Below are 27,410 nucleotides of genomic sequence, written 5' to 3' on the forward strand. Positions count from 1 at the left end.
TTATATTATGTTTAGGTCTACTGTAGATTTATCAATAGCCCTTCCCTGAATTTATATCCAAATATATTTTACATATGGGTATTTTTTTTATGGTAAATATTGTGGTATTCTCCAAAGACATACTTGTGCTTAACACTTCTGTCCCCCATGGACGTACTAGGGCATTTTCTTCAGACTACAACGTATTATTTTACTAGACAGAAATTTTACAAGTCAGGGTTGAAAGCTGCTTGACTTTCCATCATCACTATTATAATCATCACCATCATCATCCCAATCTCTCTTCCCACCCAAGAATGGGTGTGGCAGGGTCCCAAGAGCAAGAAAAAATCAGATGGAAAACTAACAACATAATGACAAATTAAATGGGCAACACATTCCTTCACTGGTCATTCAATGCCCTGAAATCCTGAACTCACCTTCACTTCCCCATCAATTAAGTGAAATAAAAAGGGTGATAAATCTGTTGTGTCAAATTATCATCCAACAGGTTTAACATCAATAAATGGTAAAATGCTATAGTCTATTTAGCAAATAAAATTAGAGTACTTATGATTTAATATCATAGAGGAACGTTAACGCTGATTTATGCAAGGAGAATCCTGCCTCATAAATTTATCTCTTTTCTCAGATGTCTATGAGCTAGTATACAGTGATAAAGCTTACGATATTATTTATTTCGAATTTAGTAAAGCATTCGATAGGGTTCCTCTCATGTTCTTAATCCGTACACAGCCTGATGAAAATGCCCAACCATGTCCATGGCATCAAAAATCCTAATCCAGAAGGAACATATGATACTAACATGTTAAATTTTGTCAACACACATTTGGACATCCTGTGCAACGAAAACTTTTGATATCAACCTCTTCTCACCCATTTGCAACCCCTTGAAAACTGTGACATTTTAAATGTTTTATTCTTGTTGCCTATGTGTTACTTCATTTAACTTAAGAGACTTCATGAACTGGAGGGGTTAGATCTAGCCCTTATTAACCATTCACTAGAGTATGGTGTTAGAGAGGGAGGCTTCATGAGGTGGCACTGATATAACCAGCCAGCTCCACTGCCCAGCTATACGAATGTCCTTCAATACCCTTCTTATCTCCCGAAAGGAAAACGGTAAACTACAGAAGGGCAACTTCAGCCTGCACTCCATTAATTATCCTTTTCACTATTATGAATGCTGGAGAAAGATACCTTACCTTGTGGCACTGACATAACCAGGCAGCTCCAATGTCAAGTTATGCGAACATCCCTTGAATCCCCCCAATCCCCCAAAAGCAGGCAAGTGAACTACACAGGGCACCTGGCTATTGACAGATACTCATAGCTAGATAGATAGACCGACAGACACAAGACTACAGTACAGTATATCATATCCCTCTAGTTCAATGTCTGTCCCAAGCTGAATAAAACTGCAAGGAGGCAGGAAGAATACAACATTGGGTGGTCCTTATATAACACTCTTGTTCCACTCTACTGGCTGATTACTTGTGTGTTACAGGGATGGCTCTGTCAGTGTTAACAGTGTCACCTGGCACCATTTAATCATTTCCTACTCCACTGCCACAATTATGCCCACACCAGCACATTGATGTTCCTGTAACACTTAATATACAACTGTCTGTCCTTTATAATTTATTCATTTCCCACTCCCATTAACACACCCATGCCCAAACCAGCAGACTGAACCATACTTGGAACACTTCTAGATCATTTATTTATTTCCCACTCCTACTCCCACTGCCACACCCACACCCACACCAGCAGACCAGGCCATCCCCACAAAATCTGCCATCAGTTGTTGATTTCCTATTCCCACTGGCACAGCCACACCCACACCAGCTGACCAAGTACCATGTACAACTCCACCAATCATGTGTTTGGCAGTGTTAGCTTCAGACCACCCTACATACAACGGGTCAACAGCTCCATGGGGCTTAACAGGGCAGGAATTAAAGCAAAGGTTCCTACCAATTCACAAAAATAAAAATCTGTTTACTGGACTGTAATAGCTAGTGTTTGGAAAGCTGGTATGAACTGTCAACGGGTCTATAACACAATCTCTTTCACACTGCTTTGTCCCTTAGAAGCTGAGTGATACTCCCCCTCCTTTTTTTCCCTTTTGTCCTTCTCTCCCTCTTTTAAGTAGTTCAAGATAAATTTGTCGAACTGGAGGTGTTTGATACAACCTTGAGAAACCCCTTTGATATGAAGTCTTTTACAAGTTAAAGATTCAGTTTCAAAATGGAGGGATTTGTAATAGCTCAGCCAATTGGTTCATTTGTCTGTAAACCCAGTGGACTGCAGATTGAAGGTGCCCTCTTCCTGCTATCCACAATCCTCCTATTTGGGAATACAGAAGGAAATGGGGAATATTTGCATTATCAGGCAACAGGGCCACCTTGTTATATTGGTGCCACCACATAAAGGCATCTCTCTCTATTACCAAGAGTAAGTTCATCTTCCTCTTGGCATACAGTGCCTCCTCCCACCTTAAACATTCTACATACACTGATCTCTCCACAAAATATTAAACTTAGAAAAGGTCTTTACAATTAAAGGAACTTATTAAGGCTATAGCTAACCCATCCAGTTTGAAAAGTGACCTAATTTAAATAAAATCACCAGAAAACTGCAAGAATGCGATGAAAAATGTATCACCTGTCTTTCGTGGAGGAAAAAGATCAGCACCTGGAGTTATGAATCACGTTCTCATCCTGCAATTCACCATATGAATCACAAGCTCAGTTGATGCACCACTCCATGAATCACAATCTCAGTGTGATTCATCATAATATGAATCACTTACGTGATTCACCATAACATGAATTCACACTCTCATTCCGTGATTCACCAAAGACCATAGCAGAGAAACTCAATATTACACATACAAACTTGAACCCCAAGCTGAAGGTTGTCCCATCCAGCCATACTACTTGCGGCTGCGTCGGATGGCCTTCTTGACAACCCTGCCGCTGGGAGTGGAAGCGTTGAACGGATTATCTCCACCCCTGAGGATAAAGAGGGTGGGATTAGTTGGCAGGGAAAAGGGAGGCTTGATGATGGAGGACAGTGTCCCAACCCCTGTGGAAAGAAAGGGTGAGATTAGCACAGGGACCTGAAGAGAGGGCAGCCTGAGGGTGATGGACAGAGTGACATGGAGTGATTCATCTGTGGCTGCCCCAACTAAATTTAAAGTGTTTGGCTATAGACAGATAGGGCATAATTACCACCTGCGTTGCAAAGCGAGCGGAGTGGTAATGTTTCCATTTGTGAGGTTGGCTGGCTGGCGCTGTTTGTGTGAGGGTAAACAAGATATCTCATGAACGGCCTGAGCTACCAACATGAAACTTTCAGGGTATCAAGATACGACCAAAATCTTGGATGCGTTAATAATTGGGCACTCGGGGTAAAGGTCAAGGTTGCCAAAATGGCTGCCAAATGTCAACTATTTGACCTTCTCTGACCTTTACCTAGACCCCGAGTGCCCAATTCTTAATTCGTGCAAGTTTTTGGCCATATCTTGATACCCTGAAGGTTTCATGTTGATAGCTTGAACTGTTCAGGAGATATCTGGTTACCCACACACAAGCAAAATCAGCCAGCCAGCCTCAAAGCTGAAAACATCACAACTCCGCTTGCTTACCACCCGTGTTGCGAAGCGAGCAGAGTGGTAACATTTTAAGTTGTAAAGTTAGCTGGCTGGCTTTGTTTGTGCATGTTTTACATCCTGATTCTGCGTCAAATCAGAAATGGAGGTGTAAAATTATGTGACATGAAAAAACTTTCTGGTTATACAGGTGGTGAGCTCCCATCATGAGATGGCCTCTAGTTCTTAAATAGGACTTCAAAGCATCATCATCATCTCCAATGCTTTGCAGTCTCCTGTGAACCCCCAAACAGGGGATGGTCATAACAAAAATGCCTCCAGGCTCTCTCTCTCCCAGACACAGTTCTTCCTCTTCCTTCTCTTTCATCATTTTAATTGTTCCTCTCTCCTCTACCATATTCTTACCTACATCTGGGGTGTGGTACTACTTCCAAACAAGGAAATAAATAGTATGAACATGGAAGAGTTATCAACAGCATCTCCACTGAGATAGGTTATATAATTATTCAAGCAAGAAAAGGGCAACTACAGCCTGCAGTCAGCTAGGTTACCATCTAAATGATCCTGAAGCCACAATCACCACCACCACCACCACCACCCTAACTACATCCACTCTCTCCACATGACCATACAGTTGAAGGACACAATCCTCATCATCATTAGTATCATCATCCTGCCCCCTTTTCCCAACTATGGCTGGAATGAGGTCCAGAGAGCAAGAAAAAAATTGACAGAAGTAGAAACCAGCCAAGTCTGCTAAATCAAATGGGCAATACTTCCTCTCACACATCATTCAAGTTCCTGAAATCCTGACTCCACCCCACACTCATCAAATCTCTCTAAACACTCCCTGAACCCATGGCAGTAATAGCTGCATCCCATGTTCATCTGAAATGTGAGCCGTGTGAACCGTAGGCTAAAGCTGCCCTTCTCCTGCAGTCTACCATCCTACTTTGGGGGGGGCAGAGATGTTTGTATAACTGGGCAGTGAAGCTGTACAAAAGTGCCACCACATGAAGGCACCCCTTTCTGGCACTCGTAAACCTGCAGGAATAGATACGTACAGTACAGCATACACAAAGTCTACTCACCCAAAGGCAGTGGCTGGTGCTGGTACTTCAGTGCCTGTCGAGCCAAACTGAAAAATGCTGCCTGACGAACTGCTGTTGACTTGATTCTGTACAGCACACACAAAACCATTAATATCTGGACTCTTATGACACCCATATGGGGTGGCCACGAACAAATTGCCTTCATGTTTCCCCCCTCCCCCCCACCACCAAAATTAGTGCCAGTTGTATTGGAAAAGCTGTGAAACTGACATACTGTGTTATGTGGGGATGAAGATGCCTTCACATGGTGGCATCAATATGACTGAGCAGTTAGCCTGCCTTGTTATACTATTCAATCATCCCTCAATCACTCTCCCTTTCCCCGGAAGGAGAATGGACAGTGGAAGAATGCCAACTATGCTCTACAGACCACTGAGTTCACAGTCACATTAATCTGAGGCTGCAACTTACACCAGTACAACTATTTTCCAGTGACCCAGTACAACTATTTTCCAGTGACCAACTCCATAAAAGCAACAACAATAGCTCTATAATAAAAACAGTGCACAAAAGTGTGAGTAAACCCTTCACACTGAATATTTCTGATGGTCACTTATGATGTATGTGTAATTGTTATATGGGATCAGCCTACATCCACATTATTAGGTGCAGTCAGTAAAGATACAGAAAGTACATCTTAGAAATGACACTACGATAATTATCTACAGCTTTACAATCCAGAGCAATGAATAACTTGTGGATAAAGATGTATATCCATAAAGAATTAACAGTGGACAAAACACAGAGAATAAACTGCAGATAATAAGTAATGAATAACATGTGGACAACATGCAATGAATAAATTACTGATAATGGGAATGAACTTATTGGTACAGTTAACTTTCTCATAAAAATATAGGTTCAATGCCTTAGGAACCATTAACATGAGGTTGGTTATGACACAGCTGGTTCCAAACAAATTTGTCAACCCATGCTTCCCTTGCCTCAAGCCAATCCATTCATTCTCTCACCATACGTCATACCATGTCCCTTTTGTAATATTATAAAATGAACTAGCTACAACACAAATGTTCTAACCTCCCAAAGGTACCTATCTCCTTTCGGCTCAGTTGATGGTCAAATGCATTCTTTGTGAAGAGCTAATTTTACTGTCCACCAAAAAGACTTATTCCTACCTCATAGCTATGGCTCAATGAATTAGTCAAGACTTCCTGGTACCATAGTAGAGTAAGACCTCCTTAAATTGGGTGAACTGAAGCTTAAGCCTGTTCAACTTACATTCCATGTTGCATGCTATATAGTTAAGCTGTCTGCAAATCTGACTTTGTGACCATCCCATCCCATGCAGGAATTTGACCCTATTCTGCTATAAAATAAACAAATAAATACAAGCACTTCAACCTGTCCTACGCAGCTATTCTGGGAAGATTTTTATTATTCCTTATAGAATGATCACATACAATGCATGTAACAAAAAATACAAGAAAATACAGTACATGCAAGCCAAAAACTGCATCCAACTTAATGGAGTTTTTAACTTACTGCATAGAAATCTAACTTGTAGTCTTACAGTAGCTACTCAATTTGTACAAGTGGCCTAAAATAGCCATTCCTCTATCCTCTATGCTGAACTGTAACAATACATTTACTGTGTAATGTGGTGCTAGACTGCTGGTTAAAAAGAGAGGCAATGGAAAGTATGTAGTACTGTACTTTTTTTGCCATTGACACAATGTACTGTATCAGAAATTATGAGACAAGTTGCAAAAAACAAGAATGTCTTGGATATTTAAGGTGAAAAGATTACAGCAGCCAAGGAAAATCATTCCTGCCTCATAACTATGGTTCACTGAATTTCAAGCAACCACGACTGCGCATTCAAGTTATGGGAGTGATACAGTTCCAACAGGTGGAAACAAAATGACAATAGTTACTAAGCAGGCTCAATCATGCATCATAACTATGGCTCACTGATTTTCAAAAAAGTTTATTATTCATGTTGCAAGACTGCCACAGCTCTATCAGGTGAAAACAAACTGATGCTGGAGATTTAACTGCAGGCTACATCAGGGCTATTCAAGTCCTCCCGGAATAGTGCCGATTATGAAGCTCATAATGATAGAAAAGCCATACATTTATTTTAGTTCCATTTCTTCCTCTATCTAAACACTTACTGGTATACGGTACATAGACGGAAATGAAAAATTCATATATAATTTGCCTTTACATTTTCCACTATGCACATAAAAAGAAAAATGCTAAATTTTGTTTGTTTATTTGCATTCTTCCGAGTCTGTCAAAGGCCAATGAAAAACAATTCGAGGGCTGGATTTGGCATGCGGGCCGAGAATTGAATAGCCCTGCTGTACATAACTAATGCTTCATGAATTTCAAGTAACCCTGACAGTGCTTGTGAGAGTGGCACAGTTCTATCAGATAAAGAAACTAGTGTACACTTAGACTCACCTGACTACCAAACTGAAAGAGTCCTGCAGCCGGCTGTGATGCACCACCAAAGTTGAACCCCCTGGCAGTGGGAGTGGGGTTGGTGGCGGCCTGTCCGAAATCAAACCCCGCACTTGGTTTCTTCTCTGATGATTGGCCGAAGATGAACCCACCAGATGAGGAGGAGTTTGTGGCGCTGTTTGTGTTGCCAAACGCTGAGGTTGCACCCCCAAATGTAAGTGCTGGGTTGCCAAACGCCGGGGAGGGGGCTGTAGCTGCTGGTGCTGGGGGGTTGCTGTTGCCAAACTGGAAGCTTGGGGTGGTGTTTGAGGAAGGAGCGGGGGCACCAAATGCTGGGGACGCTGCGGGGGGAGCCCCAAACCCTGTACCGGATCCAAGCTTGTTCTCTTTACTCCCAAAAGTGAACAGGGATGGTGAGGAGGCTGAGACCCCGTTATTTATACCTGTGCTGGGGCTGCCAAATGCCATCTTCTTGGCTGGCTCACTGGCATCCGAGGTGTCCCTTTTGGAACTGGTGTTGAAGGTGAAGTTCGGCTTGGTCTCGTCTTTACTCACAGTGGGAGCAGTGAAGGTGAAGGGTGGGAAGGTAGTACAAGTAGCAGCCTTATCACCAAAAGTAAAGCTACTACTTGAAGTTGACTTTGTTTCAGTTTCAGTTTTTACACTAAATGTTGACGTCACCTCAGAGGTTGAGTCCGCGGGTTTGGACACAGTGAATGTAAACAGCGGAGACAGTTTCTTATCACTGTCTTTGTTTGCCGATGCTACAATACTGTTCAACCCAAACATCGTGGTCTTACTGTCAGTACAGTCAACTTTCGCCCCAAAGCTCGTTTCGGTTTTCGCCTCAGACCCTTTGCCCTTTAGTGCATCTACAACACTGCCTGACTTCAGTTCTACCGGATTTACCTCAAAAGGAATAAGTTTACTTGGACTCTCTGACACAGGTGTCTTTCCAAAACCAACATTAATGTTTGTCTTATTAGCCGTGAACTGAAATGTCGAGGTCGAGTCTAAGCTTCCAATGCCTGAGCTTTCTGATATTCTGTTCGTTGGCAATGTACTAGAGAGTTTATTACCAGAGTTTTCTTTAGTCTTATCCTCCACTGGTTGCACACCAAATGTAAAACCACCACCACCACCACCACCACCACCACCACTAGAACTCTCAATCTTTTCTTTTCCTGCTGTGTCATTCACAGACCTGACACCGAAAGCAAAACCAGTCAAGGCATTCGACTTTTCAGTAGGCACTCCAAACTTGAACTCTGAATCCCCCTTCTTCTCCTCCTCCTCAGGAATTTTGGCACTCGCCCCAAAACTGAAACCCCCACATTTTGCCGTTGGCTGAACCCCTGTCTGCGAATTACTCAGTCCAAACTTAAACTTACCACCAGCACTACTACTATTACTAGAACTACTTGTATTTACACCAAATTTAAAGTTTCCAGTGATGGCATGAGACACACTTGCAGCGCCGGGCTTTGGGGTCTCGCAGGATATACATGAGGTGGCGTCACTCTTGTTGCGAACTAAACACGTATCACACTCCCACTCTCCCTTCGCCTTGGCAAACGCTGTGCCAAAGCCCATCACAGGCTTATCACTCTTGCCTTCACTCACACTCCCACCCTCCACTCTCGACTCTCTTTTGCTTCCCGGTCTGGGGGTCTCACAGGCAACACACTTGTCATTGGAGTCCTTGTTGCGTACCATACATGTTTCACACTCCCACTCGCTAGTTGATTTCTTAAATGCATCTCCCCAACCAGGCTCACTCCACAATGCACTAGAATTACTCCCAACTGTGCCAGAGTTACCCCCAACCGTACTAGATACAGCAGAAGCAGCACTACTAGAAATGCTCTTTCCTTCTCTAGGGTTTTGACATGCCACACACTTACTACAAGCGTCCTTGTTCCTAACCATACACACACTGCAGTCCCATTCATTACTCGATCTTTTGAAAGCCGAACCAAAGCCCTGGAACTTTTGAGAGCTGTCAGCTTCCTTGATGATGTTATTGATCGGCTGTGATGCTGGAAAGGGTTTGCTATTGGGCATTTTAAGTGGATCTTCATGGTTATTGGGAAGCGAGGTGTGAAACTTATCAGGACTGATGTCTCCCTGGGGTTTAAGAACATCAAGGACACTGCCCTCCTTTAGTTTATCCAAGGTAGGAGATTTACCTGCGTTTGTCTTCAGTTTGGGGGCGAACGACATCGTACTGCTGTTAAACATTATCTGAGTGGTGACAACAGGGGTGCTGGGACTTTCGTTGTTAGATTCTTCCCTCCTGGCCTCCCCAACGAGCGCGGGACTCCTGAAGGTGAACGTTGGGGGAGTATGCAAGGTCTCAGACACTTCCTGAGCATCGACTACCTCCGGAGTCGAGAACTTGAAGCCTTTAGGGGAGGAGGTGACATCAGAGGGAGTACCTGGAGCTGGGGATGCAATGCTCAGGTTGATCTTAGGCAACGAGGGCATGGTTAATGAAACCGATGGTAGTTTGGGGTCCTCCACAGTCTCCTCGTCCAGTTTGGTAGAGCCCCTCACACTCTCAACAACTTTTGACTTCAACTTGCCACAGAATTTCTTTGAAGACAATTCTGCATCACTGAAAGAGGCATTATTCATGGATTTTAAGAGCCATAACAAGGAACAGCACCGTCAACACTTTCATCCTGGCCTTCTCTCCCACCAAAGCTACATAATGAACCAATGAAGGCATTATCCACAGATTATTAAGGTCCACAATAAAAACAAACAATCAACATCATCATCATCCTGGCCTTTCCTCTTGCTTAGGAATTTAGCTCCCAAAATATAGAGCATCAAAGAAAATTTATTACTCAAAAGATATATAACTAACATGAGCATTATCTATCACCTAATCCTTTATTGCTCTTTCAACTGTGAGACAGCCTGGGGCTTCGCTACTTATGGTCATACGTTTGAACAAATTGTGGAATGCACATTTGTGGGAGGCTACATCTGTGCATTCTTTGAATGCCAAAATTACTTAGAAAATGTGTGAAGCATTAGGTTCTTCATAACTCTACTCAAACTAATATAATATGCCATAAACCCACTATTCTTGTACTGTCATGGTTAACAACCTCAACCCATGCCACAGTTGTACCTAAGCATACAGACAAGCTGTGTAATCCCTTGTGGCACACGCAGACAACACAAATGTGTGGTAGGTGGGGGCACTCACCATCCAAGCACTTATAGTAGTGCTGTTCTCGGGTGACTGCCCTTTCCTCTCTTCCTTTCTTCCCCTCCTGCCTTTCCTTCTTTATTTCCTCCCCCATCTGTCAACAGGTGACTCTACACTGAGTGACAATCCAAATGGTTTCTTGTACACCAGGAAACCATTTATTATGCTGGGGAGTAATCATATAATCTAACTATGGCGCTGGTGGTTTAGTGAGTAATTAAGGCATGCCAACTGGATTGAGCCTCTGTTGGTTTATGTCCATGGGGTGGTTGGGGTGTACTGCTCACATAATACCACTCACGCATGTGTGAGGTGGGTCACTCATTTTAAATGCCAAGATCAACATGTCTAGCCCCTGGCTCCAACACTCCGCATGGGGCAACACAGGATTAGACGATGTACAGTATGTATGTATGTATGAATGTATATATGTATATATAAACAAATACACAATGTGGGCAGGATGGAGGTAGAAACTAACCTGACTGCTGTAGTAGTGGCAGGCTTCGGCACAAACTGAAATGCAGGTTGCGAGGCACTAGAGTCCGAGATAAGGCCAAACTTAAAGACTTCATTGGGGGCTTGTGATGGGACCAAACGGATTGACGATGACGATACTGGTTGGTATTTTTGTTGAGATGGGGTTGTGAATTTGGCCGTGGCTTCTGCTGCCGCCTTGGTGAATATTGAAATCCCTGGGTTGCCACTCCCATCCTCCTTTCTCGAGCTATCCTTCTTTGACTCTATGGCTGTGCTTGGCTGTGTGGTGGTGTTTGAAGTGGGTGTAGTGTCCTCAGGTTTGCCACTACCTACGCTTATTGCATTCTTTTGGGTCTGGGAACTGTCTGACGATGAGTTAACCACCTGGCCACTCGTGAGGAGACTAGTGGCAAGGTTGGACTGAACTGGAACCTGGTGAGTCAGAGGAGAAAATCATAATCATCATCATCATCATCTAGATCTCTTTCCCCACCAAAGGCTGTGTTTGCATCAAATGCTTGTTGCCATAGGCAGGAGCTGTGCATCACTGCAACCAACAAAAGTAAAAGCTCACACACCCTCATGTTCAGTGAGACTATCTGCTTAGGCTAGGCCTAGTGATGCAAATCTCCCACCCAGACCAGCAAGCATGATGTGCACAAGGTCTAAGGATGGAGTGAGGTAGGGTCTGGAATGCAAGAAGAACGCTGACAGAAAGAGGAACTAACTGTAGGTCTGTCCAATTAAATGTGCAAGAAAACCATGTATTGACCAAGAAACCTACCTTAGTGGGTGTGAGTAGCGAGGCAGTAGGTGGTGCGGACACGCGAAGTGATGTCCGATGTCTGTGGAATGCCGCTGCCCTGTACGACCCTGGCAGGTGGTCCAGGAAGCTGCCCCTCTGGCCTGGGGTGGGTGTTGGGATGCGTTTGGCGTCAGATATTGGCGTGGACATCTGTTCCAGGCCCTCCAGGATGCGTCGTGCAGCCTGGCTCAGACCACCATCACTGCTGCCACACTCACTAGGAGCCTTGGCCTTCACCTGTGCACGGCTGGTCTGTACAAAACAAGCAAAAAAGTGTGAATTATTTTAGCAGGTGTGTATGAGAAGGTATGGAGGCTGACAAGGGAAACTAATCAAAAGGGGGAAAAAATAAATAATAAAACAAAATAAATAAAAAAGGTGTGGACCATTTTTACACATAAGTGACATACAGAAGCTGGCAAGGCAAATGAATTGACAGAAGCTCAAGCTGGCAATAGCTATGTACTGGGAAGTACCGGTATGTAACAACTGTTGCCTGAAATATTATATATACATTATTCTCATCCCATCTCTCTTTCTCATTCAAAAGTGGCATAAGATAGGACCGTAAAAAAAGAGGAAGAACTATTCAACAGCATGCTTGATGATATGGGTTAAACACTCATTCACTAATCATTCAAGAAACACTTTTCCACACACATGTGCTCCATAATTACCTATCACACTGTGTTATTCTGGCAACTATTGAAGTTGAAAAGAGAAGTCAAACACTTGTCACGCAATCCTGTGTACAAAATTCAGGCAGTCACCTGGGTCCTCTACCAGTACCCAGCCTCCTCAACCTCCATACCTCTCTTTCTCACACACTCATTTACCACATCTATCCACCTTCTTGGTCTACTATGCCTTTTCTCATCTTCAAACTCACTCACACATACCCTTTTCATTGCTTTAGTCACACCCATTCTCTCCACATGTACATACCTCATAAGCACACACTCTTCATTTCCGGTGTCTACAGACTTCCTTATTCTCATGTTTTACTATTATTCTTTATCCTATCCACTATTCACACTCCACACACATTCCTCAACAGTTCTATCTTTATTGCACTTGCTCTAGGCCTTTCATTTTCATGCCACACCACATTCTCACATACAGAGAGTAGGCACTAAAACTCCTTCATGCAAGCCTCTTGCTGCTGCCACATCAGACCTATGCTCCTTATCAAAGCCTTCATGGCACCAGTGTCTTTCCTTTCCTGTGCCACATTACTTCCCACTTCTTTTACACATTTCCCTCTTTTCTATCACTGCACCCAGATACTTGAACTCTCTCTCCAATTCATCTCTCTTCACTCACTGCCTTATAACATCACACTGGGAATCACCTCTCTCAACAAATACACCCCATTAAACTCAACAAGTACCTGTAGTTGTGTTCTGGACTGCAATCTTCTACTCCTGGTGTATGCTGATGCTCCACCGTACATTGTTTTGCCAGGGTAGAACGGTGATGCTTTAAATGCTGAATCACTTAGCACAGACTTGTCATCCTGCAACCATTCACTTCATTACTAAGCATTCAGCATTACCATAATCACACTTCACAACAATAAACTGTGGTACATACACTACTGTGAAAATATATATATATTTTTTCTTAAATCAGTCAGTCTAAACATGGTCAACTACTTCTCACTAAAATTAATGAGGTGAATGGGATCACAAAATGGTACTAGAGAGGAGTGGCTCCATGCAGTGACAATGATATAACAGAAGAGTTCCACGAATGTCCCTCAACTCCTTCCCTCTTGCCAGAAAAGAGCATGGTGGACTCCATAAGGAGAACTTCAGCCTCAAGTCCACCAGGTTCACATTCATGAGACCGAGACCCCAAACAACAGGTTCCAAAAATATGGTAGGATTAAGAAATCACAAACTATGGTAACTGTGGCAGGAGTGTTTGCGTGTACTTACCAGCAGTGGTGATCCATACATCGATATATTAAAACGTGGGCGTTTACTGGCCAGACCAGACGGCTGGGGCTGACCGTGGCTCATGGACCCAACCTCACTGAACAGGGACTTGCTGCTCACACTGCCCTCTGCTCTTATACTTGACTGATCTGTACACAAAAGTATTATACAGTATATAAATTAACCCACTGCATGCAAACTGCTGGCAAACTAAATGAACTAGTTTGAAGATTATATATGCTGACAGAGTGAGAGGCCTACAATACAAAAAAGTGTTGAGGAAAAAAACAGTTTATCATTCAATCTTCATCCCAACCATGGATGTGAAAGTTTGGATGATGAGGATCCTTTAGCATCCAGTGAGAAGTACTCAGGCCTTAGGCTAGGCAATTTAGTCCAAAAATCTAAGGCAAGTCATCAATCGCTCATCCTTGAACAATACTGTTCATCCAACCAGCCGTCCATCATCCAATCCTGTGTTGCCCCATGAGGAGCATTTAGGCCCCCAGCATTAGGGAAGTTGGTCCTGACATTTAAGATGAGAGTGACCAGCCTCACTCATCCCTGAGTGGCAATACTTGAGCAATAAGCCCCAACCACCCCTTGGATATGTAAATCTGCACAGGCTCAATCTGATTGGAGCACTTAATTACCCACTAAACTACCTGGTGCCATAATTTGGTTTTATGGTTATCACTCAGTGTAGTAAATTGTTTCCTGATGTACAAGAAACCATCTGACTTGTCACTTAGTGTAGAGTCACCCTGGTAGAATGAAGAGGAAAGCATAAAGGAAAAAAAAACAGAAGAGGGAGTGTAGAGTCACCTATAGGCATAAGGCAGAGGAAGGAATGAAGGAAAGAAAGACAGTAGAGGACGGAGGGAAAAAAGGAAGGAAGAAAGGAAAGGGCAGTCGCCCGAGAGTGGCACTACATCGAGTGAGTGGATAGTGAGCACCCCCACTTATCACTACTTAAATAATAACAATAATAATTATAGTAATAATATAATAATGAAACAATAATAATATAACAAAATTACATAATAATAATAATAATAATAATAATCCGACAAATGTGTGTATAGTGACCTGGCTCTAAGTCCCTTGGTCTCTTCCGGGATTCTTCCAGTGTGGGTAAGATGGCAGCCGCTGGTGGCTGCGTTGACGGGGTTGCTGGTGTGGGTACAGTCTTGGATAGTGAGTCCCTCAGTGTCTGCAGTGACTCCTCATCCAGCTGCAGTATCTCACGCTGGTAGTCACGCTCATCCGGACGCGGCACCACAGATGCATCCACGCCTGTGTCCACCGAAGACTCGCTAACCTCACTGCTGCCGTCATCACCTGAACGAGATCAAAATTCAGCCAAAGTTGTTGTTGCTCACCAATGAGCAACTTCTCCAAACACTGTTTCTCTTATAACATGTATAGGCTACATCCACTTTTTTAAAAATTTAATTATTCTATAACTACTTCATTATGGAATACTGTATTTTTAAGTGTTTCCCATTTTAACACTTCTGCAGTCTTTGGACGCAGATCTGCATCCAACCTGAAGGTGTCCAACTAGCTCTTTAGATGCAGATCCGCGTCCAAAGAAATATTCACCATAAATCAGGAATTGCGTCTAGTGTCCTGAAATTGGGTCTGATATTTGCCTGACTGAATTCCCAGTTTGGTGATACTATTTTCATTCATGGGAAAATTTGAAAACATGACCAAAAAAACGCTTAGAAAAAAAATGGTATTGCATAAGCATTCTTATGTTCTCTTTCAACTTATACTTGTCATTACTATTTTACTTTATGCAATATCACTTTCTATTTTCTTTCATCTTATTCTAAAATGTCTCAGTTTTAACGGTATAAAAACAAATCCATTTATCCAAATATTTTGGGGTGACATAATGATCGGAAAAGAAAATACTCGAGCATGTGGCAGAGGGGAAAGGGAGAGCAGGGTGGGGGGAAAGCCAGAGGGTTCTGCTCGCTGCAGGAGAGTTGGACCGCGAAAGTGTTAATCAGGCTAAGAAACATATAGATAAACAGATACAGAAAGGTTGATGGACAGATAAAGTGACAATAAATATATACATATATATGTACGTACAGTATAAATATCATTATCATCATCATCAGCCGTTGAGGTCCACTGCAGGACCGGCCTATCACTACCGAAGCAGGGATGATACAGCCAATGTATCTCTACCAAGTGGCTTAGGCTGTCTGGCAGAGACTGTATGTAGGGTGAGAAGTGCTTGTGAGTGTGATTGTAGTGTTGTAGTGGCTTTGGATGTGTATGTAGCCTGTGAACTAAGTGTAATCGGCCCGCCTTAAGCCAACTGGGTGCAAGCATACTAGTATGCGACACTGGTTCAACCACAGCACCCCTTGTGTCCACCAAAGTAGCAAGTGGCCTGGTGAATGCTTCCCAAAGCTTTTACAACTCTGGCGGGAGGCGAACCCGCGCTCACCAGCGTGTGAAATGCACACTCTACCACAGAGGCTCCATATATATATATATACACACACGAGCATTATAGTATACAGCTATATATTGTAAGTATGTATGAATGTAATAACATATATGTCTTCACAGTACATTATAAATACAGTACAAGTAAACACAAACCAGTAGGTGTGGATGTAGCAATGAGGGGGAGTGACCGTGGCTCAAGGTGTCCCTTAGCCCGACTCGCAAACATTGATGTCGGGGTTGAAGACAGGACGGGAAGCCTGCGGCCGGTGACAATGGGACTGGCCAAATCCCCACCACCCAGCTGCATGGGGCGGGGTGGGGCAGCAGACAGGCCTAGCGGGGCGGCAGATACAGCAGCAGCAGTTGGGGTGCTCATACGGCTGGTACTGGCACCCTCGTTGATGCCTAATGACTGCTGGCCAGAGCTGTCTGTCTCACCTGCAACAGTTACACTCTTCTTGCTAACATTTCACACACACACAATGTAACTACCTCATCAATCCAGTGTAAAAGTAGGTGGTGTTCACATGGTGGCACCAATACAACCAGACGGTGAAGCTGCTCAGACATTCATACATCCCTCAACCTCCTCACATTCTGTCCAATCTGGTGCTGAGAAGCCTTTACGTGGTTGTACTGATATGACATGGCAGCATTTATACAAATGCCCCTTACCCTAATCCTCTCTATCTAGTGAAAGGATGGCAGTGATTTGAATGAAACAGGAACTTTGCCCGCAGTCCACCAGGCTTATGTTCAACTGAGCCTGGAGTCAAAAACACAAAATCCTGCACAGTAAATCCTCACTTACTCCTGTAGATCTGTTCCTCAAAACTTCTGTGTTAGGAATACAAGTTAGTTTCAGATGCTTTAACTCTGACCCTTCACTGTACATCCTGATCACATGATACAATGTAAAAAAGACAGGCAAACAGCAACAGAATTAATGGTCATTCAAGGCTGTTTGTTATAAGCTAGGTTACACAGAATCTAATGAAACAACAGTACAGGTAAGCCCTTAATTCATGCGAGGGTTACGTTCCCAGACCCTTCGCGTATGTGGTAAATTCGCGTATATATTCTGCCCCTGTGTGCACATAATTACGCATGTCTATTAAGTATATTACATCTGAATAATACTGTTTATGCACTACATACACCTTATAAACTAACATAAAGTATGAAAAACAACAAAAATGTAAGAAATTTAACACTGAAACCTAACAAGCACAAGCGTAGGTGGAGACACTTCAGCAGTCTGGTGCACAAATCCTCACTGCCTCCCATATGCTACATTCTGCCTTCTTTATTGTCCAAACAGTTGACTCATTCACCCCAAACATACGGTTCCAAGCCAGTTCACAGGCATAGGTGAAGACACCTTAGCACAGTCTGGTGCACTAGCCCTCACTGACTCCTGAATGCTACGTTATGTCTTCTTTATTGTAAGAACAGTTGACTCACCCCAAATACACGGTTCAGAGACAATTCACCATGAAGTCAATTCACCATCAAAACATGGATGATTCTGTCATTCTATAATTATACTTATTATTGATTAATTAATACTTCAAAAACTAATTTTCAGGTAGATTTTATATCTCATATAAGTAAAAAACTAGTGTACTGTACTTGCTAAATAAACTGGTATGTAAATAAATGACGGGGAATCGTCCTGACGGGGAATTGTAGCCGACATTACTCCCTTAAGTTTGTCCAACACTTTAACTTTCTCTGTCAGCAACATCACTTTACTAGTCCGTTTTGGTGTGTTACCACATGCATCACTAGCACTATGCTTAGGCCCCAGGTTGGCAGACAGGGCAAGCAATCACTGGAAGGCACAAAAATAAGCCACAAATTACGATTCGCGAGTCATGCATGGTTCGACCATCAGATTCAAACTGACTGTGTGGACCGACCTTCCGCGCACACACACACACACATACATATATGTATGCACACAGGCAGCAGGTAGGCATTTTTATATTTTATTTATTTCTCTTGTATATTAAAATTATTTATTTGAATACTATAATTTTGTTTTAATTATTGTACGAAAAATTCGTGGATAACCGAAACTGTGTGAAAAAAGTTCGCGTGAATTAAGGGCTTACCTGTATTATGAGTCAAAGACAAGAACAGCAAAACAGGGAAGCTCCCACCAAACTCAAAACAATGATGAATTACATGAAATGTTCCTATAGTACACTAATTAATAGCTTTACAGTGAAAACATATGAGAAAGTGTGTTCAAAGGGAAATTACCACCATTATCATCATTATCAACACCTCTTTCCCCACCTACGGATGGGATAAGGTAAGGTTCAGATAACAAGAAAGTATAAATAAATTACTGTATTACATTCCTGCAACGACCATACAGTATTTAGGTCAGGAGGGAGGCAAGACAGTCCTTGTGTTGAAGGGGTAAACCATCTGGCACAGAGTCCCCATAAGTATTTTTGGCACTATATTTACCCTCTGGGATACGTCTCTCTGCCATGAATGCACATGCAGCCTTGTGTGCTTGTTGCAAATTCATGTTTTGGCTCAAATTTTGCTTCTCTATTATGACAATGAAGCCTTCTTGTACATATATGATCAATATTTTATGGAGAATAATAAAAAAGGAGAATAAGAAGTGGAAACCCATTTTTTAATTATCAGAATACAAAAACACCATTTTCTCATGTTTTAACTCAATTTCTGTTTCTCTGTTCCATGTATGACACCATTTTGTATATGATCAATATTTTACAAAGAATAATATTAAATTAGATAGATGCAATGACAAGTTGTATCATTTATATTAAGTATACAAAACAACTTTTCATATTTTAGCTAATATTTTTTTTTTTTTTTTTTTTAATGAGAATGTATTCTTGAACAAAGATGATTAAACTTTTTTTCACAAAAAAAAAATAAATAAATAAATGAGAAAAAAAAGAAAGAGAGAGCTCTTTCTTTGTAATAATAATGATGATGATGATAATCATGACGATTATAATAATAATAATAATAATAAATCTACATCCGGACCTCCTTTCCCACCCTAGGGCACGGTGAGGAGTAGCAATGTCCAGACAATCCAAGTTTGCCCAATTCAATGGGGTACGCGTCCATTCACTCATCATTTAAGTCCTCGAAATCCTGGCTCCATCTATCTATCTATCTATCTATAGCCCGACGCCCTAATCCCGCAAAGGGTGGCCGCAGACAAAACGCCTCCAAGTCACTCTGTCACCCACCATTTGACTCCCCTCCCCCCAACTCACCCCCCCCTCCCTCATATACCTCTCAACTCCATCCCTCCACCTCATCCTCGGTCTACCCCTCCCTCTCCCTCCCTCCACCTCACCTACATACACCCTCTTAGTCAGTCTTTCATTCTCCATCCTCTCCACATGTCCAAACCACCTCAGTGTATTTCTCCTAATCTTTTCAACCACATCCACATCTACCCCACAACGTTCCTTCACTTCTTCATTCGTCAACCTGTCCCTCCATGTCACTCCACATGCTCCTCTCAAGTAACTCATTTCCACTGCTCTCACTCTTGACTTGTTCCCCTCTTGCAAGGTCCACGCCTCGCTTCCATACGTCAGGGTAGGGATCACAATACCATCATGCAGTGACTTCTTAACTTCCATACTCACCTCCCTATTTCTCATCACTGCTTTCAGTGTGCCAACAACCTTCCTTCCCTGCTGTACCCTTTCACGTACTTCATCCCCCAAAGTTCCATCCTTACTCATCACACTACCCAAGTACTTGAATGCACTCACATTCTCCATATCCTCACCATCCAACCTCACTGCACACTCTGTGACTTCATTCCTCTCAAACACCATAACTTTACTTTTGTTTACATTAACTTTCAGCTTCCTCCTCCTACACACTGTCCCAAATTCATTCACCAAACCTTGCAACTCCCATTCATCTTCACTCAACAATACTGTATCATCAGCAAATAGCAACACAGGAAGCTTCCAAAGCTCACCCTCATTCATTAGGGCCACCCCCACATCCACTGCCCTACCTTGTACCTCCTTTACGACCCCATCCATCTGACAGGACAAAAAAATTTCACAATGTTCTGTAGCTTGACATATACCGATCTGATAAGAGCCAATCCGAAAGCAGTCATGTTAAAAAAGGGTGTCAAATCCCTGGTCATGCAATTCTCCGCACCAAATTCATCCAGCCTGCTCGATCTCTTGTCAGTCCCTTTGCCTCATCAACTTCCATACCTCCCTTCCTCACATACTCATCCACCACATCCCTCCACCTTCTTCTTGGCCTACCTCACCTCCTCCCTCCTTCGAGGTCACTCAGGTATACCTTTTTCACTAATCTATTGCCATCCACTCTCTCCACAGGACCATACCATCTCAGTACACTCTCTTCAATTCTGGTGTCCACAGACTTCACCACTCCACATCTTTCACGAATCACATTAAAGAATTCCACTTCACATACAGTAATAGTCCTTTAATCCGGAACGCAGTAGCCCATGGACCATCCGGATTATCAGATTTTCCAGACTATCAGACAGGTACCTGAAAAAGTTCAAAACACACCCAAAAAACACCCCCCCAAAAATAACACCCGGGACCTCCTGAATGCCACCATGGGTGCGGAATTGGATAGTTTGGTGCGCCGCTTTTGGCTTTTTTATTCCCCCCCAATTTTTTTACCCCAAAAAGCTAAAAATGACCCTGGGCTGAAAATGCTGAACCATCGGGTTTTCCAAACCATCGGATGTTCACTGTACATTCCCCAGCAGTCCCATCTCAACTGCTCTTACTCATGACTTTTCATTTTCATGTCACACTGTAGCCTCACATTCATATGTTAAAGTTGGCACTAACACTCCTTCATGTTATCCTTGGCAGCTGCAACACTCAAACCTCAGTTTCTTATAACAGCCTTCATAGCACCAGCTACTTTCCTTCCTTGTGTCACTCTACTTATCCACTTCTTTTGCACATTTTCCTCTCTTTTCTATCACTGTACCCAGATATTTGAACTCTCACCAATTCCAATCTCTCGCCATTCACTGTAACATCACACTGGGAGTCACCTTCTCACTAAATAACCATCACTTTACTCTTTCTACATTTACTCTCAAGGCAGGACACTCACAGACATCTACAAAACTCTGCACTAGTCTACCAAGCTCTAGTCTGGTATTTGCAAGTAGCATTGCACCATCAGCATACAATAAATTTGAGATATTTTTTCCATCACCATTCATTATCAACGCCATCACTCTCTCTATTACTCGTGTTTTTACTTCCCTCACCACTCCATCCATATATATATAAACAGTATATACTGAACAACCATGGGGACATCACGAGCTTGCTGCATGCCCACACTGATCGTGAACCATTCACTCAGATGCCCATTTATCCGTACACATGCCTCACTACCATCATAAAAGCTCTTGATAGCACCTAGCAGTTTACCATCTACACCATATATGAGCAAAACCTTCCACAATACTTCTCTGTCTACTTTGTCATATACTTTTTCCAGATCCATAAATGCCATAACACCCTGGCTGAGGTAGAGTCACTTCTAATTCCCCATTCTCTGGTTCCTTTTCATTTATTTCATGCTTTATGTCCATTATTGGTGTGAATAGGGTCTTAAATAGGTTTAAATAAGTGCTATGCATGTCTGGTAGGGAGTTATTTAGGTGGCTTTCAAAGTCAGGCTGGGTTAGGGTCCTTCAGTACCAGTCCAGCAGTCAGAGGCCCACTTTCCGGATGGGACCACTTTCTGGACATGCCTTTGGCTCTATTACATCGGATAGTGGAGGGATTACTGTATTCGATTTCTTAATGGTTTAATCATTTACAAAAGTGAAGAAATGGTTATACAATGAAGCTTTTTCTTAAAATACAATACATGTGCTAGGGGGGTACGGTAAGTGGTTCAATTACTGGACTGGTGGAAGGGACTCAGGGAATGCCAACGGTCCACGGTTTAGGAGGTGCAATACTTTCCTTGCCCCAGGCACTGGCAACCCACACTACGCCACAGCCTGATTGAAATGAAAAATATTATTTGAGTGAAAAGGTTAAAGAGCTTTGCAATGGAGGCTTTGTACAAGGTATTTTTAACAGGCCTTGTGGCTTTTGAGTACTGGGCTAAAATACAAGGTACAGTTGGCTGCATGTTGGCAAGGTGATGGTGTGGAGAAACAATGAGTAATAACATGGCTAAGCAAGACTATTCATAGCCTCAGCAAGATGCTGCCAACTGCCCACAAAAAAGTTATAATACTGTATGCAGTATTTCTTTATATAACATTATGGTAGGGTGGCGGTAGGGAGAAATAACATGACTGGCTGGGAACATTCATAACCTTGGCAAAACACTGCCAATCCCCCCCCACCCTCCCCTTATAATATACAATAATTCCCAATATAACATTCTTCAACTTTTTTTTTTTCTATATTGTTGCTGCAAAGATGCCCTTCTGTAGTTTGCCCTGCTCCATTCAGAGGATCAGGAGGGAGCTGAGGGACACCTGTATGACTTGGCAATGGAACTGCTTGATTTCCACAGTGCTACAGAGTAAAGACCTTTCTCTCCAGAACCATGAGGTGAGGCAGGATCCAAAAATAAAGAAACAAAATACAATATCTTCGAAACTATTAAGTGTCCCCTGTGAAATGGGTCGTACAATCATTCAACATCAATGAAGCCCAAGGAATCTTGGCCCCATCTCATAGCCTTATCCAGCAGCATTTCTTTTGTCCCATTACAGTTCCTTCTGTCTATGGGTAACTCAACACTGAGTGACATGCCAAATGGTTTCCTGTACACCAGGAAACCATTTACTATGCTGGGATGTAACCATATAACCAAATTATGGTGCCTGGTGGTTTAGTGGGTAATTAAGGTGCTCCACTCAGATTGAGCCTGTGTAAGTTCATATCCAAGGAGTGGTTGGGATTTATTGCTCATGTTATGCCACTCTGGAATGACTGAGGCTGGTCACTCTCATCTTAAACGTCAGGACCAACTTGCCTAGGCCCAGGCTCCTATGGTCCTCATAGGGTAACAAAGGATTGCATGATGGATAGATGGTTATTTACAATTCACATGCAGGCAGTGTTTCAGTTATCATTTCAAAATGAATGGCAGACCCGTCGCATGCTTTTACATACAGTAGTTAATTAAAGCCTGTCAAGTCCCAATAAGATTAGTCTATTATCATTTCAATACGTAACACGGTTGTGGAGTCGGAGTAGGAGTCAGAGTACAGTAATCCCTCCAAGACGCGACGTAATAGAGCCAAAGGCATGTCCGGAACTTGGGGGTTTGTCTGGGACTAGGGAAAATGCCTCCTGGACAGGTACTTATGGACCCTAACCCAGCCTAATTCTGAAAACCACCTAAATAACTCCCTACTGGACATGCACAGCATCTATTTAAATTCCTATTCACACAAATAAGGGACAGAAAGCATGAAATAAGTGAAAAGGAACCAGAGAATGTGGAATTAGAAGTGAGTATGGAAAATATTTAGCAGTGTACAGGGTACTTGCAACACGTCTGTGTCCGTTACGAAGATTAACCCACCTCCTCTAAGGTTCTAGCAGTGGTGAGATGCCATCACAGAACCCAAGGTCCGGTCATCCTAGGAAGACTTCTCCAAGGTCTGTTAACATTATAAAGCGAGCAGTAACATAAGGGTTAGACTCCACAGCTCGCTATACAACGTTATCAGACCTTGGAGAAATCTTCCTGGGATGATCAGACCTTGGTTTCTGTGCTGGTATCTCACCACTGTTTACCTCCCAGAACAGCACACACCACTTCTACACTGTTGACTGTACCACACCCATCAACTCACTTATTTCCTCTGTTTGGTGGCCTGGATTCTTTAAAGCTAAGGTTTCACTGCTTATCTCCTTTATAGGGGCCATATTAAGGTATCAAAGCCACAAACACCGCCTGTAACCACAAAAATAATCGACCTAATCAAAGAGCATGGTGCAACACACATCCACTCTCTCTGACAGCCCAGAGACAGCTGAGGCAGCAGCCAGTCAGTGCCCTGTACTCTCATGGGCTGCAGTGACATTTTGTAGTCGCCACATATTTCTGGCTTTTTCGATTCACCCCCATGAACACCATTCTTATTTCACCATAAGTATGCAGTGCCATGAGCCAGGCACCACATACTTCTGTCTAGTATTGTACATTCTGCATACATGGATCCCTTAACAAGGAGGGAGAGCCCTCTCAATGTCAGGAAAGGCAGCAGCTCCCTGAACTTCTTCCAACCACTCCTCACTCTAGCCCCACCTTAAGCACATAACATGTCTCCCAAGTAACAACTTTTCCACATACCCAATAGACTCACAAGCAGTATCAATCCTATCATGCCTGACTATCTCCACATGCTCTCCCCAACACACTGCACACATTATATCAGCATTATTTCAAAGTCTACCTCTGGTACCTCTACATCTCTTATGCACCCACTTATCACAAACACTGGACAAGATTGAGTTTACTTCCCACGTCCTTGTGGCAAACTTCACGTTAACTTCCCTCTTCTTTAACAGTACCACCAACCCTAGATACCATCACCTTTGTTTTATCTGCATTTACTCTCAAGCCCTTTTGCCTCATACCATTTCTTCACTTTCTAAATCTTTCTTCCGCCTCCCTTTCATCGTCTGCAATCAACACCAAATCAGCACCATACAACATCTACCACAAGAGTCCATTTCTGAAGTCATGTAAGAGGTCTTCAAGCATGATGATTAACAATATGGGGCTTAAGACCAACCCCTGATGCACATCAACATTCATGGAAAATGGAAAAGCATATGTTGATCATCATCTCTCTCCCTCCCCCCTCTCTCTCTCTCTCCTTGCATTCAGGACCCTACTTCATCATTCTGATACTGACAGTTTGCATTAATAACACTCAAGAAGCCATGAAAACATATTGTATATACTGTGCAGAATATAGTACTGAGGATATGTTACAAAATTCCCATGACCAGTTCACGTACAAACCTAGACTTAGGCAACTCACCTTCCTCTGGGTAGAAAGGCTTGAAGGGTTTGCGTGTGGTGGCAGGCTGGGCGAATATGAAAGACTCGCCCGGTGGAGGAAGACTGACTGAGTGAGACGCTGATGCTGACTGTTGTCCTCCTCCTCCTCCTCCACTGCCCCCACCTCCCTCCTCCTCCTCGTCTCCTCCCATCCACCCAGACAACCATGATGCAGAGAACAGGCCAGTAACAGAATCTGTCACTCTTCGGATGATACCCTAAGTAAAAATACACAAAGAATTATGACTTTGCATAGGGTCATTCTCTATGCCCTCCTCCTCTCTTTTTATCCCTCCAAACAACCATAAAATGAGAGAGAGAGAGAGAGAGAGAGAGAGAGAAATTGCTTTATCTGTCACTTTTCTGATGATGCCCTGAGCAACCCAAACAAAACTGAATGATGCCAAGCATCCACTAAAGGAATTCCCATACTGAGAATGGCCATGGCGTGGACTGGAAGTGACACAAACTGCCCAACCAAGCTATTATAACCCAACAGTTGCTGGAAACTGCTGGGAAAAATTTCCATGCAGTGTAATAAGATATAACAACGTGGGTCATAGCTTGGAATCTGAAAACACAACTGATTCAGTCCCCAGGAAGTGACAGAAAGCTTTTGACCACTTAATGCCACCAAGGGAAGTAGGCTGGTCAACTTCCCTCATAACTAAATCTTTCACTCTTGCAATGATGCCCTGAATATCAACCTGGATAGTATCCTTATATCTGCCAGACCTAACCGGTGCAGGAAAGCCCCTCTTCGGTCCTAAGAACATGAGAGAGGGTAACTGCAACAGGCTGACTGACCCATGCTAGGCGGTTCCTATATGTCAAACCTAAGTACTAAACACAGTAAGATGTGGCTAACAAAAAAAGAAGACTTAGGTACTGTCTGATGGATTACTTAACCAGACCACAAAGCAAACAAAGTGGGACCTAACCTACCAAAGAAAGCTGCATTCTTTTATCCTTACAGCATTTTTCAGTCCAAACACTGGCATTTTTCAGTCTAAACACTAATAGTTATAAGATTTATCAATTCAATTACAATACCGGTATCTAATTTCAATGAAATTCTAATCTATTTATTTTTAACTCATTATTCTTTGTTACAGGTGGTTGGATGTTTTTAAAATTAAACTAACCTTAATGACCCAAACCATGAGATCTCACAATCTGCAGACTGATGTATTTACTATTAGTAACAACTGTCACCCATCCCTAACCAAAGCATTTCACTCTTTCATAACAGGCTACATCTTAGGCTATGCAGGGAAAGACAAAGTTGGCTAAAATTCTAAACACATTTCCAACCATCTACACAAAACACAAATTCTGGTGAAAAAGGGCAAAAAAATGAAGAATCCTTGAAGTAACATCCATCCTCCATTTGCCCCAATTGTATGTTCTCCCCAAATGAATAAAAAAAGAGCCAAGTGGTTGCCAGTGCAAATTTCAATATTGTAGGATTAGATATTGCCTTCAATACCAGAACTGCTTTCTAACTTTAAGGAAAAAAGTCACCCTAACTGAAATGAAAAATATCCTAACGTTACATGGGAAGTATAAAGACCATGCAATTTGTAACTGCAGAAGTCACTTAAGTATTATTCTACTTCCCTACACCCCTTTCAACCTTCACCATTGCCCTATTTCCACCCCAACACTCACCAGTGCCCTGGATACTGGCGGGGTATTTACTAGTATTGGTGGAAAGGTTTTCCCAGTGGATGAAAAACATGAACCTCTCTGCCACAAAATAGTATACATCAAAACATTCCACTCCCTCTATCCCTTGCAACTTTCACTTTTTTCTATTTCCAACCTAAAACCCACCAACGCCCTGGGTACTGGTGGGTATTAGTGTGTACTGGTGGAGGAGTTTTGTCAGAGGATGAAAAACACGAGTCTCGCTTGCACAGAATCCACTAACCACACCAATTCCCTTCCACCCATGACCCACCTATTTCCACCAACCTATCCACTCTCGCGCTGAGCAGTGGTGAGGCATTTACGGCCACTGGCTAGGGGGTTGAGTCGCTGTGGCCAAAACTGAAAATACTATGGCATTTCCCAACAGTTTACGGTATGCCATAATAAACAAAATAAGGCAAAATAGTTACCTTGGGTCGGTCATATGGCTTTGGCGCTCTGCTCTTACGTTCTCTGTACTTTCCGGGGCCATCAGAGGCCATTTTGAGGTGGTAGCACGACAATAAGTTGCTAAAATCCCATAAAT

General features: G+C 42.8%; 1 protein-coding gene across 1 annotated transcript; it reads right to left on the reverse strand.

Moving 5' to 3' along the window:
- Nucleotides 1-2,397: 2,397 nt before the first annotated feature.
- Nucleotides 2,398-27,410, reverse strand: LOC145396076 (nuclear pore complex protein Nup153-like). Its single transcript, XM_080269542.1, has 11 exons — nucleotides 27,295-27,410; nucleotides 25,152-25,389; nucleotides 16,232-16,516; nucleotides 14,693-14,944; nucleotides 13,604-13,752; nucleotides 13,054-13,179; nucleotides 11,643-11,915; nucleotides 10,860-11,290; nucleotides 7,156-9,772; nucleotides 4,708-4,793; nucleotides 2,398-3,017 (listed from the first exon to the last, which is right to left on the reverse strand). The coding sequence occupies exons 1-11, from the start codon at nucleotides 27,364-27,366 to the stop codon at nucleotides 2,939-2,941; spliced, it is 4,608 nt and encodes a 1,535-aa protein (XP_080125668.1). The 5' UTR covers nucleotides 27,367-27,410; the 3' UTR covers nucleotides 2,398-2,938.

Source organism: Coenobita brevimanus, chromosome 34 (assembly GCF_032717465.1).
Source record: "Coenobita brevimanus isolate Jiangsu-jjx chromosome 34, ASM3271746v2, whole genome shotgun sequence".
Classification (NCBI taxonomy): domain Eukaryota; kingdom Metazoa; phylum Arthropoda; class Malacostraca; order Decapoda; family Coenobitidae; genus Coenobita; species Coenobita brevimanus.

Excerpts from the sequence above, each read along its gene's own strand:
- LOC145396076 (XM_080269542.1), bottom strand. The coding sequence starts at position 27,366 with ATGGCCTCTGATGGCCCCGGAAAGTACAGAGAACGTAAGAGCAGAGCG. Across the intron at positions 16,517-25,151 it reads GCCTTTCTACCCAGAGGAAG|GTGAGACAGACAGCTCTGGC; the intron begins GTGAGTTGCCTA and ends TAACTGTTGCAG. Across the intron at positions 13,180-13,603 it reads TGTATGGATCACCACTGCTG|GATGACAAGTCTGTGCTAAG; the intron begins GTAAGTACACGC and ends GAATGGTTGCAG.